Below are 17,354 nucleotides of genomic sequence, written 5' to 3'. Positions count from 1 at the left end.
TCAATATCTGAAATAAAAAGATGAAGTTGGAATTGATCACTTCCAAATAAGAGCGAGCTATGCTGGTTAGGTGTAGTCTTTTCTAACAGAGCAGTCTGCTATTCTTATACAGGGTTTGGGGAAGAGTGGAGTTTAAGGATTGGGGAACTTTCAGAAAATTAAATGGTTTGTCATCATCTGAAGCACCATGCTTATTTGGGTGAGACTGTTGTGGATTGGTTGGCACGCTGAAGCATGTGTATTGGAGTGATTTTTGTCCTTTATTCGCTGTCTTTCAGAAGGAAGGAGCTGAAATGGATTGGTTGGTGAGTAGGGCTGGTGCACATTGATTAACACATTTAAAACTGATTCTGGTGGCTTCTTGTTACCACAGCTACGTGTTAGGGTTTCTTTTTGTTTTGTTTTGTTTTGTTTTTTCTAAGTTTGAGGTGGCTTTCACCAGATGTTTTCTACTTAAAGGTTGCTTCTATTGACTGGGTTCAAAATGAAAGCTATTTCAAATTCTATAATTACAGATTCATTTTTGAAGTTTGAGTCAAGAGGAATTGTTTGATAATTGCTTTCAGAAAGATTCTTCTTTTCTTGGATGTTATTTCCATGAGAAAAGTTATCTGTATAACAGTTTTTTTTGAAAAAAAAAAAACAATTGTTAGTTTTGTTTTTGTTTTTGGTGCTCTTCGGGGCTCATGTTTAAGTCCTAAATAATCTGTGGGAAATTTCATTATTTTTTGGAAATGTACATAGCTGTATGGTAATAATATTCTGTTGCATGCATTTAGTCCATGAAAACAGAATTATAATTTTCTTTTTGGGGAATCCCCCATTTTTTTCTATTAGGATTAGATATTAGGCTAAAAGTATACAAAAGTTAACAAATCATTTTTTAAAATTTTTTTAATGTTTCTTCATTTGGAGAGAGACAAAGTGAGAGTTGGGGAGGGGCAGAGAGAGGGGGAGACAAAGATTCCAAATCAGGCTCCAGACTCTGGGCTGTCAGCACACAGCCCGATGTGGGGCTCGAAGCCACAAACCCTTAGATCACAAACTGAGCCAAAGTCATACACTTAATGAACTGAGCCATCCGGGCGCCGCAAACCATTTTTTTTTAAACAAAAGCATAACTAATCCGATGATTTTTATTTTTGAGCGATAGATAATGACATATGAGTACTTTTGAATTTTTGAAGTTTTTCCAGATTTATGAGATATAAGTAACACACATCTGTGTAACTGTAAGGTGTACCTGTATTAATTTGATACACTTTTATATTGTCAAATGCTTACCACAATAGTGTTAATACTTCCATCATCTCACATAAATATCATTTCTTGTTTGTGATGATCTAGTCTTGTAGCAACTTTCCAATGATAGGATACAGTATTGTTCACTGTAATCACCATCCTGCACATTAAATCCCCAGAATGTATTAATCTTGTAACAGGTAGTTTGTACCCTTTGACCAATATCTACCCATTTCTCAAAGCCTCCTAACCCCGGCAACCACCAGTCTGTTCTGTTTTTCACGCATTTTTTTCTTAATTCCACATATAAGTCAGATCATACAGTGTTTGACTTCCTGTGTCTGACTTATTTTCACTAAGCATAAAGCCCTCAAGTTTCACTCATGCTGCCACAAATGGCAGGATTTCCTTCTTGTTTGTGGCTGAAAATATTCCATTGTAAATGTATACCATATTTTTTAATCGATGGATCCACTGATGGATGCTTAGGTTGTTTCTTGACTATTGTAAATAATGCTGCAATAAACATAGGGCTGCAGATATTTCTCCAAGGTAAGGATGTCATGTCTTTAAGATATATACCCAGAAATGGGATTATTGGCTCATATGGAGGTTCTATTTTTAGTTTGTTGAGGAGCCACCATACTGTTTTACATAGTGGCTGTCCCAATTTACAGTCCTACAGGAGTACAAGGAATTCCTTTCCTGTACATCCTTGCCAACGATATCTCTTGTCTTTTTGACAATAGCCATTTTAATAGGTCAAAGTGATATCTATATACTGCAGTTTTGATTTGCATTTTCCTGATGAATAGTGATATCGAGCACTTTCTTATGTACCCTTGGCCATTTGAATATGTTTTGAGGAGAGACGTCTTTTAAGGTGCCTTGCCCAGTTTTTAATTATATTTATTTTTAGCTGTTGAATTGTACGAATTCCTTACACATTTTTAGATATTGACGTTTATCGTATTTGTAGCTTGCGAATGTTTCCATCCTTTCCATAGGTTGCCTTTCCGTCATGTTGCTTGTTTCTTTTGCTGTGCAGAAACATTGTTGATTGCATTGGTTGGTTTTGCTTTCATTGCTTGTACTTTGGATGTCCTATCCTAAATCATTGGTAAGATCTATGTCAAGGAGCCTTTATCCTATGTTTTCTTCTACGAGTTTTATGATTTAAGACTTTATATAGAAGTCTTTATTTGCGTTTGGGTTGACTTTTGTGAGTGGTGTAAGGTAGAGGCACAGTTTTATTCTTTTGCATGTTAATATCCAGTTTTCTCACCATCATGTATTGAAGAGATTACCTTTTCTCTTTTGAGTATTCTTGGGTCTCTTAACAAAGAGACTTTATGCACGGGTTTTTAGTTGACTTTATGCATGGGTTTATTTCTGGGTTCTTGATTCTGTTTCATTCATCTTTGTGTTTTGTTTTGTGTGTGTGTGTGTGCAACTTCATACGGTTTTTATTACCATAACTTTGTAATAGTTTGACACCAGCAAGTGTGATGCTTCCAGATTTGTTCTTCTTTCTTAGGATTGTTTTGGCTATTTGGGGTCTTTCTTGTTCCTTGCACATTTGAGGAATGCTTTTCCTATTTCTGTGAAAAACGTCATTGGAATTTTGACAAGGATTGCATTGACTCTGTAGGTGGTTTCAGGTAATGTGGATATTTAATGATACTAATTTTTCGAATCCATAAACAACAGGGTATCTTCCCATTTGTTTGTGTCTCTGCTGTTTCTTTTACCAATGTCTTGTAGTTTTTACTGTACCTATCTTTCAGAAAGTCCTTGATTAAATTCATTCCAAAGTATTATGCTCTTTTTCATGCTTTGGGGAAGGGGATTTTTTCCTTATATTTCTTTTTCAGCTATTTCATTGTTATTGTTTAGAAATGCAACTGATCTCTTGATGCTGATTTTGTCATTTTTTTTTTTACTACATATAATCTATTGTCAAATTGGTTTCCATACAACACCCAGTGCTCATCCCAACAGGTGACTTCTCAATGCCCATCACCCACTTTCCCCTCTCCCCCACCTCCTATCAACCCTTAGTTTATTCTCAGTGTTTACGAGTCTCTTATTGTTTGCCTCCCTCCCTCTCTGTAACTTTTTCCCCCGACCCCCCCACGCATGGTCTCCTGTCAAGTTTCTCAGGATCCACATGTGAGTGAAATCATATGGTATCTGTCTTTCTATGCCTGACTTATTTCACTTTGCATAATACCCTCCAGTTCCATCCACGTTGTTGCAAATGGCCAGATTTCACTCTTTCTCATTGCCAAGTATCATTCCACTGTATGTATAAACCACATCTTCTTTCTCTATTCGTCGGGTGATGGACTTTTAGGCTCTTTCCATAATTTGGCGATTGTTGAAAGTGCTACTGTATACATTGGAGTACATGTGCCCCTATGCATCAGCACTCCAGTATCCCTTGGGTAAATTCCCAGCAGTGTTATTGCTGGGTCATAGGGTTGTTCTATTTTTACTTAGTTGAGGAAGCTCCACGCTGTTTTCCAGAGTTTGCATTCCCACCAACAGTGCAAGAGGGTCCCTGTTTCTCCACATCCTCGCCAGCATCTGTAGTCTCCTGATTTTTTTCATTTTAGCCACTCTGACCAGTGTGAGGTGGTATCTCAGTGTGGTTTTGATTTGTATTTCCCTGATGAGGAGTGACGTTGAGCATCTTCCCATGTATCTGTTGTCCATCTGGATGTCTTCTTTGGAAAAGTATCTATTCATGTCTTCTGCCCATTTCTTCCCTGGATTATTTGTTTTGTGGGTGTGGAGTTTGGTGAGCTCTTTACAGGTTCTGGATATTAGCCCTTCCTTTATCCGATATGTCATTTGCAAATATCTTCTCTATTCTGTCCGTTGCCTTTCGGTTTTGTTGATTGATTCCTTTGCAGTGCAGAAGCTTTTTTATCTTGACGAGGTCCCAATAGTTCATTTTTGCTTTCCATTCCCTTGCCTTTGGAGATGTGCCAAGTAGGAAATTGCTGCAGCGGAGGTCAAAGAGGTTTTTTTTCCTGCTTTCTCCTCTAGGGTTTTGATGGTTTCCTGTCTCACATTCAGGTCCTTCATCCATTTTGAGTTTATTTGTGTGTATGGTGTAAGAAAAGTCATCTAGTTTCATTCTTCTGCATGTTGCTGTCCAGTTCTCCCAGAAGAAAGAGACTGTCTTTTTTTCCCATGGGATACTCTTTCCTGCTTTGTCAATGAGTAGTTGGCCATACATTTGTGGGTTCACCTCTGGGGTTTCTATTCTATTCCATTGGTCTGTGTGTCTGTTTTTGTGCCAATACCATACTGTCTTGATGATCACAGCTTTGTAGTAGAGGCTAAAGAGACAGAGTGTTAACAGGGGAGGGGTAGAGAGAGAGAGACAGAGACAGAGAGAGAATCCAAAGCAGGCTCCAGGCTCTGAACTGTCAGCACAGAGCCCAATAAGGCGCTTGAACCACAAACCACGAGATCATGAACTTAGCCGAAGTCAGAAGCTTAACTGACTGAGCCACCCAGGCACCCCTGCATCTTAATGTTGATTTTGTATCCTTCATCCTTGGAACAGCTTTTTGGTGGTATCTTCAGGATTTTCTATATATAAGAATATGTCATCTGCAAAAAAAGACAGTTTTATTTCTTCTTTTCTGATTTGGATGCCTTTTATTTCCTTTTCTTGCCTGACTGCTTTGGCTAGGACTTCCTCTATCCTGTTGAATAGGAGTGGTCAAGTGGGCAACTTTGCCTTGTTCTTGAACTTAGAGTAAAAGCTTTCCGTTTTTTACCACTGCATATGATGTTGGCTATGGGCTTATCATATTGGGCTTCATTATGTCCAGGTGTGATAATTCAGTACCCACTTTGTTGAGAGTTTTTATCCTGAAAAGATGTTGAATTTGGTCAAATGCTTTTTCCTCCCATGCTGGGATGATGATATGACTTTTTTTTACTCTGTTAATGCGGTGTATCAAATGTATTTATTCGATTTGATTCTGAAGGATAATTTTGCTGAGTAAAGTATTCTTGATTGGTAGTCTTTTTTCTCTTAGCACTTTGAATATGTAATCCCACTGCCTCCTGGAATGTAAGGTTTCTGCTGAGAAACTGCTAATAGCCTTATGAGGGTTCACTTGTAGTCACATAGTCTTTCCTCACTCTTTTTCATTCTTTTGACTTTGTTCTCTGCTGACTGGATAATCTGAGAGTTCCTGTCTTTCAATTCACATTTTTTTTTTTGCTTGACCCATTTCCTGTCAGTGATCACTCTTGCTTTTTTCATCTCCTTCATTATACTCTTCAGCTCCAGGATTTTTGTTTAGTTAGCTTTTACTATTTCCAGCTCTTCGTTAAGCTTCTCATTTTATTCATAGAGTGTTTTTCTGATTTTATTGAATTGGCTTTTTGTGTTTTTCTTGTAACTCACTGAGTTTCCTTAAAACTGCTATTTTTGAATTCTCTTTTGATTAAATTACAGATCTCCCTGTGTTTCCGATTGATTACTGGAATATTATTGTGATCCTTTGATGGTATAATATTTCCTTGATATTTTATATTCTTTGCAGTTTTGCATTGCTGTCTTTGCATTTGAAGTAGCAGTCACCTCCTCCAATCTTTAATGACTACCTCTTCAGTGTGTCCAAACCTGATTTTTTTGCTCCAGTGGGATGCTGGAAATTCTCTGCAGGACACCTGGTTTTCCAAAAAGGCTCTCTCATCCACGGGTGATTATCTTAGAGAGTGTTTTCTAGGGAGGGGCTCACCGATGTGGCTGAGAGGGAGGGGCTGGAGGCGCTTTATGGGCTATTGCTAGGTCCACAGATTAGACTGTAGTATGTCTGCCTGTTACCTGATGCACGGGTAGGCAAGACTTTTCCTCGGTCCCTTGGAATATAGTGCTAGATCCCCACAGCTCCTGCAAAGGCAGTTTTGCCCGTGGGTGGATAAGATGCCAGTTTGTTGTAGGTGGGGAGACGCAACAACGTACATCTTGTTCAGCTATGATACTGATATCGCTCTGACATATGGGTATTTTAAAAGTAGTTTTTCCCCTAAGATATTTCCCTGATTTCTTCTTTCATGTTATATGGACCTCCTGCTACTTTAAAACTTTGTTGAAATTAAGCATTCTTATATTTAAAAGCAAAGCCAAAAATAGAGCACACATCTAGTTATCACTCCCATGTCTAAGAGTCACTGCCTTTAGGAAATGAACTCTAACTTTTTAGTGTAACCTTCAAGGTTCTTCAGAATTTCTTTCCTGACTGATCTCTTACTACTTGCTTCCATGTATTTTATGGTTTTTTTTCCAAGTTCCTATAAGCTTATACTTTTTCCTTTCAAGGCACCTAGATGCCATCTGTGTAATCTTTGTGCTCACATTCTAATCTCTAAGAAAATGGTTTTCTCCCGTTTCTTTCCCTGGTGACCTCTGCTGTTTATTTTCCCTCTTCAGTAAAGCCTTTCTCGTCCTCACTTACAGCTTTTCACATGTCAATTCTTACAAATCACATTGTATTCTAATTGTATATTTACCTGTGTTTGAAGCAACAGATGAGTATTTCCTTTTGTACGGTTGGTACTTCAGCACTGTTCTCTGAATTAATCAAATTAAGTCAGATAGGTAAAATTCAGAACTTGATGAAAATGGTCTTTTTATTCTTTATCAGTAAAATTATTAGAAAACATTGGCTTTTTTATGGCTTTTTAATGGCTTTGTTTTTTTTTTTTAAGGAGGGAACCTGGTTTACATGTGAAGAAGTTAAAGAAAGGTGAAAATGAAAAAGGGACATCAAAAGGATCTGTGATCACACCAGTGTTGCAGAAGGCAGATTCCCTAACTGGTGGTCCACTACAAAAGAATGATGGCAGCCATTTCAGTGAAAAGGATCAGCATGAAAGCAGGTAAAATCTATAAATTCTTTATGTGCCTGTGAAGGAATTTTAGCAGTGATTACCTTTTGTGGAAATAAAATGCTGTAGTGCAGGTAGGTCCAAGCTAAAGCAAGAAATACTCAACATATCAAACACACTGCTTGAAAAGTTGTGATGAGGGTAAGTGACTTTGTCAAGGAGCAGTTTCAGTAGTCACCATGGAAGCATGGAAGATGAGTAAGTGTAAACAACTCCTTAGAGCATTTTAATTGGGAAAGGTAATAGAGAAATGGATGATAACTGAAAAAGAATGTGAATTGCAAAGGCATTTTCTTTCTCTTTTTATTTTAAGATGGGAGCTTTTAGAGTATGTATTCTGTTGGAAATGATCAATAGAGATAGACATGGTTAGTTAATTTAATATTGTTTGCATTTCCAAACATTAGGAAGTTTGTTGATTGTATTACATTATCTTTTAAAGATTATAGTAATTGTCTTTAGTACTCTTATTCATGTGATTTTGTGCAAGAAGTTGGTTTATTCTGAATTGGTTCCACAATGGGGTATTCTCATACAATTGAATATGCAGATTTAAAAATATATATGTATGTATGCAAGTATATATATATATATATATATATATATATATATATATATATTTACATATATGTTTATATATATATTTACATATATATATTTATATATATATTTATATATATATGGCTATATAATTTCTTATATGTATGTATATGTATATTTATTATATGTATATTATATGTATAATATACATATGTATATGTATATGCATAATATTCAAATTAGATGTATAATTTCTTATATATGTATATATAAGTATATGTGTATAAGTTCTATATGTATATATTTGTATACACACACACACACACACACACACACACACACACACACCCTTATCATAAATGTATGCAAACACTGAGGCCATTCTGAATAAAACTAATCCTTCCTTGATGATTTTAGATATCCAGTGCCTTTGATAGTATCACAAATAGCTATGATTGTGTTAGGGACTTTAAAGTATCTGGTTCTATTAAATTAATATTATTTAGGTTCTGGGGAAAGGGGAAGATTTTGTTTATTTACAATTGGAAAAGAAACTAGTAATCCATAACAGATTATTCCTTTTGGACTAGAGAGCTCTAAATTACCAAAACCATGCTTCCTGTACCAACAGTGCCATTGACACAGATTGTATGCTCAATAAGTATGTGTTAAATGTGGAATTAAACAGTGGAATGAATGAATGAATGAATGAATGCCTGTTGAGGAACTTCTCTAGAAGAAGCAAATCTTTAGTTTATTGAAAGTAGATTTCTCATCTTGCCAAGTATAAAGTCTCTTAAAAAATGTGTAAGATTCAGAAATTGTTATGTATCACTATAGCTAGAAATCGAATCATAATATAGATTCATTTGCTGTCATATTAGTTAGAAACACTGGAGTATTACTTTAACCACATAGTATAAAACACATGCTTTGAAGGCACATTCCTGGGTTTGAATTCAGGGTCTGTTCTTGGCCAGCGACGAGGTCTTCTTGGGAAAGTCACTTCGACTTTCTGTGCCTCATTTTCTTCCTGTGTAAAATACCTAATATAATAACCTACTTCATAGGATTGTTGTGGGGCTTCAAATACCTTGAAGACATGTAAAGTGCTCATAGTAATGCCTAGAGAGTAGTTGCATAGTGAGTCTTCAACACGTTAATATCATGATTGTTAAAAAGGGGTTCTTTCATATAGGGACTTAACTTGCACTTTCCAAGTAGGTTTTAGTGCCAGTAAAAGTTTATTTTTAGTAAAATGACAACAACACAAACAATGGTATCATTCCTATCAAATAATGCAAGTAGCATTAGGATTTTCCTTTGCTTTTGTTAGTTATTACCTAACTTTAGTACTTTGTTGTGCTTGCTTCAGCAGCACATATACTACAACTGGATACACCTAATCCCTTGTTAATATTAGCAGTAGTATGTTTTCTATGTTGTTTAATGTTACTCTGTTGTTTAATCCCCTTTGTAGAAAATTAGATTCAAATGCAGAGATTTTATATCAGAAACAATAGGTTTAGATACGCTTTGTATTTTAAGTATTTAATATTTGCCTGAAAAGAATTGTTTTTTTTTTCAGACCTGCAAAGAAAATTTCTAAGAAAAAGAACAAGGTAAGCAAAAGAGACAATGTAATTTTATTTTATTTATTATTTGTTTTATTTTTATTTTATTATATTATTTTGATACATATTTGTTAGGAATATTGTTCAGTGGCAAAAAATTACTTTATGAAAGATGTAGTGAAAAAATAGAAAATCTTCCTTTGTTGTAGAGACATTTGCTGTGAAAAAGTTATTTAGAAATACTAGCTATGGATAACAGTGTCTTTTTGATAAAAATCCGTTCTTTTAAAAAGTCTCTATGGTTTTGCTTTTAAATGTTCATTCACTTATTTTTAAAATGTATTTTGAGAGAGAGCACGCACAAGTAGGGGAGGGGCTGAGGGAGAGGGGGAGAGAGAATCCCCAGCAGGCTCCATGCTGTCATTGTGGAGGTCAACGTGGGACTCAAACTCAGGAACCCTGAGGTCATGACCTGAGCCAAAATGGAGTCGGATGCTCAACCGATTGAGCCAGTCAGGTGCCCCTGTTTTTGCTTTTATAAAAAGATGGCTATTTATCACTTCTCTACAACTAGTATATTTTATAAATATTTGGGGGACATTTTGAAATGGTATTATTCATTGGTAGGTCAAAAAGCAAATTACTTCTATGGATGATCTTGTCGACTTCATTCAGTCATCTGAAGCAGCTTCAGAGCATTGTGAGTTGCCTTACTCTAAGAATTTCATGTTGCTGATTGAACAACTTGGCATGGATTGTAAAGGTACGTATATTGCTGTAGTAATATGTGCACACCTTGCCTACTACTGCACCATAGAACACTGCTGTATTATAGAGCTGCTCATCTCAGAAATATGTTTTATATTAAAATAAAAGCAGAACTATTGTATCCTCTCAGCCAAAGAGTCATCATTTCTACTGTACCTTTCTTAGAGGGAATGGCACATCTAATGTGTTTGTTAACTCTGCTTCTCTTCTGTGCCTTCACCCAGTTCAGGTCATTATTTTTCTCCTAGATGACTGAAATAACTTCAGGACTGTTTTCCCTGCTGTTCTACCTCCCAGGACCTTGGTCTACACTGCAACCATAATTAGTATATGTTTTAAAACAATGTGTCTTTCATCATGGTACCCCCTTGCTTAAAGCTTAGCTAGTACTTCTCATTGCTATTAGGTTAAAGGCCACAGTCCTCTGGCTTCATCTTGTATTGTTTTACATCCTTCTTTCCGTCTGTGTCTTATCCACTGTTTTAGACATTTCTTCCTGTGAAAGAGCTTTTCGTTTCCAACATTTTTAGTTCATATATGAAGTTTAGTTCATATATGAAGTGTGTCATTTGATAGTTTTGACATATGTTTACACGTATGAAACGATAACCATAATCCAGACAGTTAACATATTCATCACCCTTAAAAATCTCATGTCCCTTCATATTCCCTTATTATGAAGCTGCCAAATTGTTTTCTAAAGGAGTTGTACGGTTTTCCATTCCCAACAGCAGTCTGTGAGAGCACCAATTCCTACATACATATTCATGAACACTTAGTATTGTCAGCTTTTTGAATCCTAGCCATTCGGATGGATATTTAGTATATATCTCATTATGGTTTCAATATACATTTCCCTAATAACTGATGAGCATATTTTCATGTGCTTGTTTGCCATCTGTGTATCTTCTTTGAATTGTCCAAATCTTTGGTTGTTTTAAAAATTTGTTTGTTTGTTTTCTTACTTGTTGAGTTTTCAGAATTCTTTGTATATTCTAGACACAGTTCCTTATTTTGTTTTCTTTTTTTTGTGGTTGTTGTTGTTGTTGTTGTTTCCACTGAGGCATTTTATTTTCACATATGTATTACATCCCTAGAAAAAGAATCCCAGGATTTCCCCTTCTGTGTGTTTTCATCTTCCTTCTTCATGGTCCATGACTGTAGCTGAGGTGGTCAGTATAATGAAACCAAACTGAGCAGATTATTCTGCCATTTTTCTAGATCTTTGCATTTTCCATCAATTCTGGGGCCAGTCACTCCATGCTTGCTTAACCTGCCTGTGAGTTTCACAACAATTTACCCAACTCTTTTGATCATCAATGATTTTAAATTCACCAGTGTAACCATGCTTCATCATCACAGTTAGAAAGTGGACAATGTCTTTGGAGCATGGCCTAGTAAGAACCTGGCGTTTGCTTCTCTTTTCAGTATTGTTATGCTTTGGGAAGCATCTGCCACGACATTCACTTGCATCATGATGGTGGCACAGAAAGATGGTGGAAAGAGCTAGGTACAGTTCCTTTCTCACCTCTCTTTTTTTTGCAAGGTTTTTCTTCTCCCACTCTGTGACTTTTCCTTGTCTCAACAGTGTTCTTAAATTTTTTTTCAACGTTTTTTATTTATTTTTGGGACAGAGAGAGACAGAGCATGAATGGGGGAGGGGCAGAGAGAGAGGGAAACACAGAATCGGAAACAGGCTCCAGGCTCCGAGCCATCAGCCCAGAGCCTGACGCGGGGCTCGAACTCACGGACCGCGAGATCGTGACCTGGCTGAAGTCGGACGCTTAACCGACTGCGCCACCCAGGCGCCCCTCAACAGTGTTTTTAAAGAGCAGTTTTTCTTTTTGGTGAAGTCCAGTTTACACATTCATTTGTTCTTGTATGATTCTTGCTTTTGGTTTTCATATCTAAGAAATATTTGCATAGCACAAGGTCACAAAGCTTTTATCTCATGCTTTCTTTTAGAAGTTTTATAGTTTTTAGGTCTTACATTTAGATCTATGACCTATTTTATATTCTTTTTTTATTTGTGAAACAGAGTATGGATACAAGTTAATTCTTTTGCATATGGATATCTAGTTGTTCCAGCACCATTTATTGAAAAGGCTGTGTTTTCTCCACTTTATGCCATTGTTCCTTTGTCATAATAAGTTGGCCACATATGTGTGGCTTTATGTATGGGCTCTATTCTGTCTCATTGATCTCTTTGTCCATCTTTGTACCAATATTATGCTGTTTAAATCACTGCCAGTTTATAAGGATTTTTGAAATCAGGTAGTGTTTGTCGTCCTGCTCTGTTCTTTTCAGTGTTCTTCCGCTACTCTGGATCCTTTGCATTTCCACGTGAATTTTAGAATCAGTTTGTCTGTTTCTTAAAACAAACAAACAAACAAACAAACAAACAACAACTCTGGTGGTCTTCTGGAAATTAAGTTTAGATTATGTTGAATCTACAGATTTATTTGGGGAGAATTGGCTTCTTGACTCTATTGAATCTTTTAACCCCTGAACAGAGTATATATCTCTCCCTTGATATAGGTCTTTTAAAATTTTCTCAGTAATATTTTGTAGTGTTTAATGTATAGGTCTTTCTGTCTTTTATGATATTAACTGTGATTATTTTTTTATTTTAAGTGCAATTGTAAATAATACATCTTAAATTTAATTTTTTTTAATGCTTACTCTTGAGAGAGCGACAGAGCATGAGTTGGGGAGGGGCGGAGAGAGAGGTAGACAGAATCTGAAGCAGGCTCCAGGCTCCAAGCTATCAGTACAGAGCCCGACGTGGGGCTTGAAATCACCAACGGTGAGATCATGACCTGAGCCTGAGCCCAGTGCTTAACCAGCTGAGCCACCCAGATGCCCTGAAATTTTAATTTTTGATTCTTTATAGCTAATATATAGAAATACAGTTGATTTGTGTGTAATGATTCTGTATCCTCCAACCTTGATAAGTTTATATGTATGGATATATTTAATATTAGAGAGAATACATGAGCAGGGGAGAGGGGCAGAGAGAGAGAGAGAGAGAGAGAGAGAGAGAGAGAGAATCTTAAGCAGTCCCCATGCTCAGTGCGAGCCTGACATAGGGCTCCATCCCATGACTCTGGGATCATAGCCTGAGCTGAAATCAAGAGACAGACATTCAACCGACTGAGTCATCCATGTGCCATAATACATTCATTTATTAATTCTAGTAGCGTTTTTCTTAATCCTGTCAGATTTTCTACATAAGCAAAGGTCATAAAATTCATTTTTAACTAATATTTTACTAACAATGGTAAATATTGTAGACTTGTAGCCAATACATTCTCTGTCACAACTAATCAGCTTTTCCATTGTACTATAAGAGCAGCCAATAGATACTGCATAAATTAATGGACATGGCTGTATTTTGATAAAATTTAATTTACCAAAACAAGTAACATGGACCATAGGCTGGAGATTGCCAACTTCTATTTTGTGACCATGTCCTTGCTAGTAGAGACAGTTTCACTTCATTTTCTATCTGGATGTCCTTTGTTGCTTTATCTTGTTTGATTGCATTGGCTAGACCTGCTAGTATAGTGCTGAACAGAAGAAGTCATTCAGTGAATGTCATTCCTGTCTTCTTCCTGATCTTATAGGAAATGCATTCAGTTTTTCACCATTGTTTATAATGTTAGCTATAGAGTTATCATGACTTGTTTTGTTTTGTTTTAAATCATATTGAAGTTCCCTTGTATTCCAGGATTGCCAAAAGTTTTTATCTGGAATGGATGTTGAATTTTGACAAGGAACTTATTTTATCTACAGAGATAGATACGGTTTTTGAATCTTAAACCAACTCTGCATTTCTGGGATAAACCCCATTTGGTAATAACAAATTATCCCTTAGCGTATTGTTAGATTCCCCCCCCCCACAAACACACATGGCTGTAGTTTAATTAATTAATTAATTAAATATAATTTATTGTCAAGTTAGCTAACGTACAGTGTATACATCGTGCTCTTGGCTTTGGGAGTATATTCCCATGATTCATTACTTACATACCACACCCAGTGCTCATCACAACAAGTGCCCTCCTCAATGCCCATCACCTATTCTCCCCTTCCCCCACCCCTCCATGAACCTTCAGTTTGTTCTCTGTATTTAAGAGTTTCTTATGGTTTGCTTCCCTCTCTGTTTGAAACTATTTTCCTCCTTCTATTCCCCCATGTTCTTCTGTTAAGTTTCTCAAAATCCACATATGAGTGAAAACATATGATATCTGTTTTTCTCTGACTGACTTATTTCACTTCACATACTACCCTCCAGTTCCATCCATGTTGTTGCAAATGGCAAGATTTCATTCTTTCTCATTACCAAGTAATATCCATTGTATATATAAACCACATTTTCTTTTCCCATAAATCAGTTGATGGACATTTGTGTTCTTTCCATAATTTGGTGATTGTTGATAGTATAAATGTTGGGGTACATGTGCCCCTATGAATCAGCACTCCTGTATCCCTTGGATATATGCCTAGTAGTGCAATTGCTGGGTTGTTGGATAATTTTATTTTTAACTTTTTGAGGAACCTCCACTCTGTTTTCCGGAGCAGTGGCACCACCCATGCATTCCCACCGACAGTGCAAGAGAATTCCCATTTCTGCACATCCTCACCAATGTCTGTTGTTTCCTGTGTTGTTAATTTTATCTACCCTGACCGGTGTGAGGTGGTATCTCAATGTGGTTTTGATTTGTATTTCCCTGATGATGAGTGACGTTGAACATTCTTTCATGTGCCTGTTGGCCTTCTGGATGTCTTCTTTGGAAAAGTGTCTATTCATGTCTTCTGCCCATTTCTTCCCTGGATTATTTGTTTTTTGGGTGTTGAGTTTGGCCAATTCTTTCTAGAGTATGGATACTAATCCTTTATCCGATATGTCATGTGCAGATATCTTCTCCCATTCCGTTGGTACCTTTTAATTTTGTGGATCGTTTCCTTTGAAGTGCAGAAGCTTTCTACATTGATGAGGTCCCAATAGTCCAATTTTGCTTTTATTTCCCTTGCCTTCAGAGATGTGTTGAGTAGAATTTGCTGTAGCCAAGGTCAAAGAGGTTGTGGCCTGTGTTCTTCTCTAGGGTTTTGATGGTTTCCTCTCTCACATTGAGGTCTTTCATCCATTTTGAGTTTATGCACGGTGTAAGAAACTGGTCCTGTTTCATTCTTCTGCATGTTGCTGTCCAGCCCTCCCAGCACCATTTGCTAAAGAGCCTATCTTTTTTCCATTGGATACTCTTTCCTGCTTTGCCAAGGTTTAGTTGGCCATACATTTGTGGGTCCATTTCTGGATTCTCTATTCTATTCCATTCGCCTTTGTGTCTCTTTTTGTGCCAATAGTATACTCCCTTGATGATCGCAGCTTTGTAGTAGAGGCTAACGTCTGGGATTGTGATGCCTCCAGCTTTGGTTTTCTTTTTCAACATTATTTTGGTTATCTGGGATCTTGTGGTTACATACAAATTGTAGGATTGTTTGTTCTAGCTCTGAGAAGAATGCTGGTGCAACGTTGATTGGGATTGCACTGAATGTGTAGATTGCTTTGGGTCATTATCGACATTTTCACAATGTAGCTTCAATGCCAACTTCGTGAAAGCTTGTCTTATCTCTCTACTGCTTGCAGTCCTGGATACTCCAAGTAAACTGTAAACATCCAGATCTGTGCCCACTAAAATGGCCATATACACTATTAGGAAACAGAATGACCCTTTTCAGGTCCCGGACGTAGTCATTTTCATTGAACCAGACTCCCATTCTTTCTCTGATACAAGTTCTGATGAAAGTGAACATTCATATATACAGCTGGTTCCAACTGAGAGGATATGCAGGTTTGAGAACTTGTGTTCACGTTACTCCAAGAGCGAATCAAGCATCATGAAATTTTCTCCCAAAATGTCAATCTGTGTAGGCTCAGTAATCTCCACTTCCTCAGATCACAAAAGATATCAAAATACTTTGAGGAATCTAACCTTCTTAACATTCTGTTTCTCCTTTCTTCCTTTAATCCTAAATGTCTAAATCTTCTCCTTACCTGAGAATGGTCTCTGGCTCATTTCTAACTCCTTGTCATGCAGCCAAAACATACGTTTGTAAAGTATAGCGGTGGAGGTAACAAATATTCAGACTAAAATAAGCAACCAGAGGAAAATTGAGAACATATTGTCCAATACCACCATGGGACAAGTGGTTCTCCTAGGGGTCCTTCTCAGCGTGGGTGTGGTGGACTTGATCTGCGCCAAGCTTCAGGGCCAGGTAGAAACTGCCGGTAAATGCAATAGGAAGGATTTCTGGCTGCCATCAGCCCAGAATAGGATGTGGGGAGAGGGGAAGGATGGGGACATCCCATGAAAGAGAATGCTGGCATATGAAGTCTCTGGCAGGACTAGGGTGAAAAGAGCCTGAGTAACTGAAGCTTAAGTGAGAGAAAGGGTCGCAAGAAGCTGGGAAGCGAAGTCAGAAGAAGGCTGATGATGTAGGTAGTGAGAAAAAGGTGGGGAGCTAGAACACAAAACTCATAGCAGGGGCGGAGATGAAGGGAGGAGAGACAGGTGCACAGGCATTGGGATTTCCCTTCCAGAAGGCCATGCCTCTGCCACTGCCGCCGCCTCCCGCTCCAGCAGAGCCTGGGGCCCGGCCCATGCCCACCTCAGTCTAGGGGGGTCGCCTCCTACAGCTACTCCCCCACCTTCAATTCCCGGCAGGTGGCGGACCCCGCCCCCACAAGGCCAAGTGCCTGCTGTGAGCCTGTGAACAAAACACCTGCTCTCCAGCCACTGCCAGGGTGGGGCGGGGCAGGGCGGGGCACTTGGGAAGCTGGGGGAGGAGCCACAAAGGCAGCAAGGAGCACCGCACTTCCCTCTTCTTTTTTAATGTATACATTCAGTGCTATCAGTCTTCATGTGAGTGCTACTAGGGTAGCACTACAAATTCTACTATGTTTTCATTTTCATTCAGTTCAGAATCCTTTCTATTTTTTTTTCTTTTTTCATTACTTCTTTGACCCAGGGGATATTTCGAAGTGTTCTGTAGTTCACAAACAGTTGAGTATTTTCCAGAGATATTTTTGTGCTTGTTTTTGATTTGATTGTTTTGTGGTCAGGGAACACACTATTATGACTTCAGGCCTATTGACTTCTTCCTTTTATTAAGGCTTATTTTTGACCCAGAACATAGTCTTTTTTGGTAAGTGTTCCATAGATCCTTGAGAAGAATAGTGGTGGCCAAGTCTACTATGCCCTTGCTGATGTTGAGCCTATTGAAATATCAGACTATAATTGTGAA

General features: G+C 37.6%; 1 protein-coding gene across 1 annotated transcript in view; it reads left to right on the top strand.

Moving 5' to 3' along the window:
- Positions 1-17,354, top strand: part of LOC131496453 (ankyrin repeat domain-containing protein 26-like) — a 90,258-nt gene that overhangs the window by 22,247 nt on the left and 50,657 nt on the right. Inside the window, 3 exon segments of the mRNA XM_058702010.1 lie at positions 6,985-7,155; positions 9,293-9,326; positions 9,906-10,041. Of these exon segments, the coding sequence (XP_058557993.1) occupies positions 6,985-7,155; positions 9,293-9,326; positions 9,906-10,041 (341 nt within the window).

Source organism: Neofelis nebulosa, chromosome 15 (genome assembly GCF_028018385.1).
Source record: "Neofelis nebulosa isolate mNeoNeb1 chromosome 15, mNeoNeb1.pri, whole genome shotgun sequence".
In the NCBI taxonomy this organism is placed as follows: Eukaryota; Metazoa; Chordata; class Mammalia; order Carnivora; family Felidae; genus Neofelis; species Neofelis nebulosa.
This window is presented reverse-complemented; position numbering and strand designations above follow the sequence as displayed.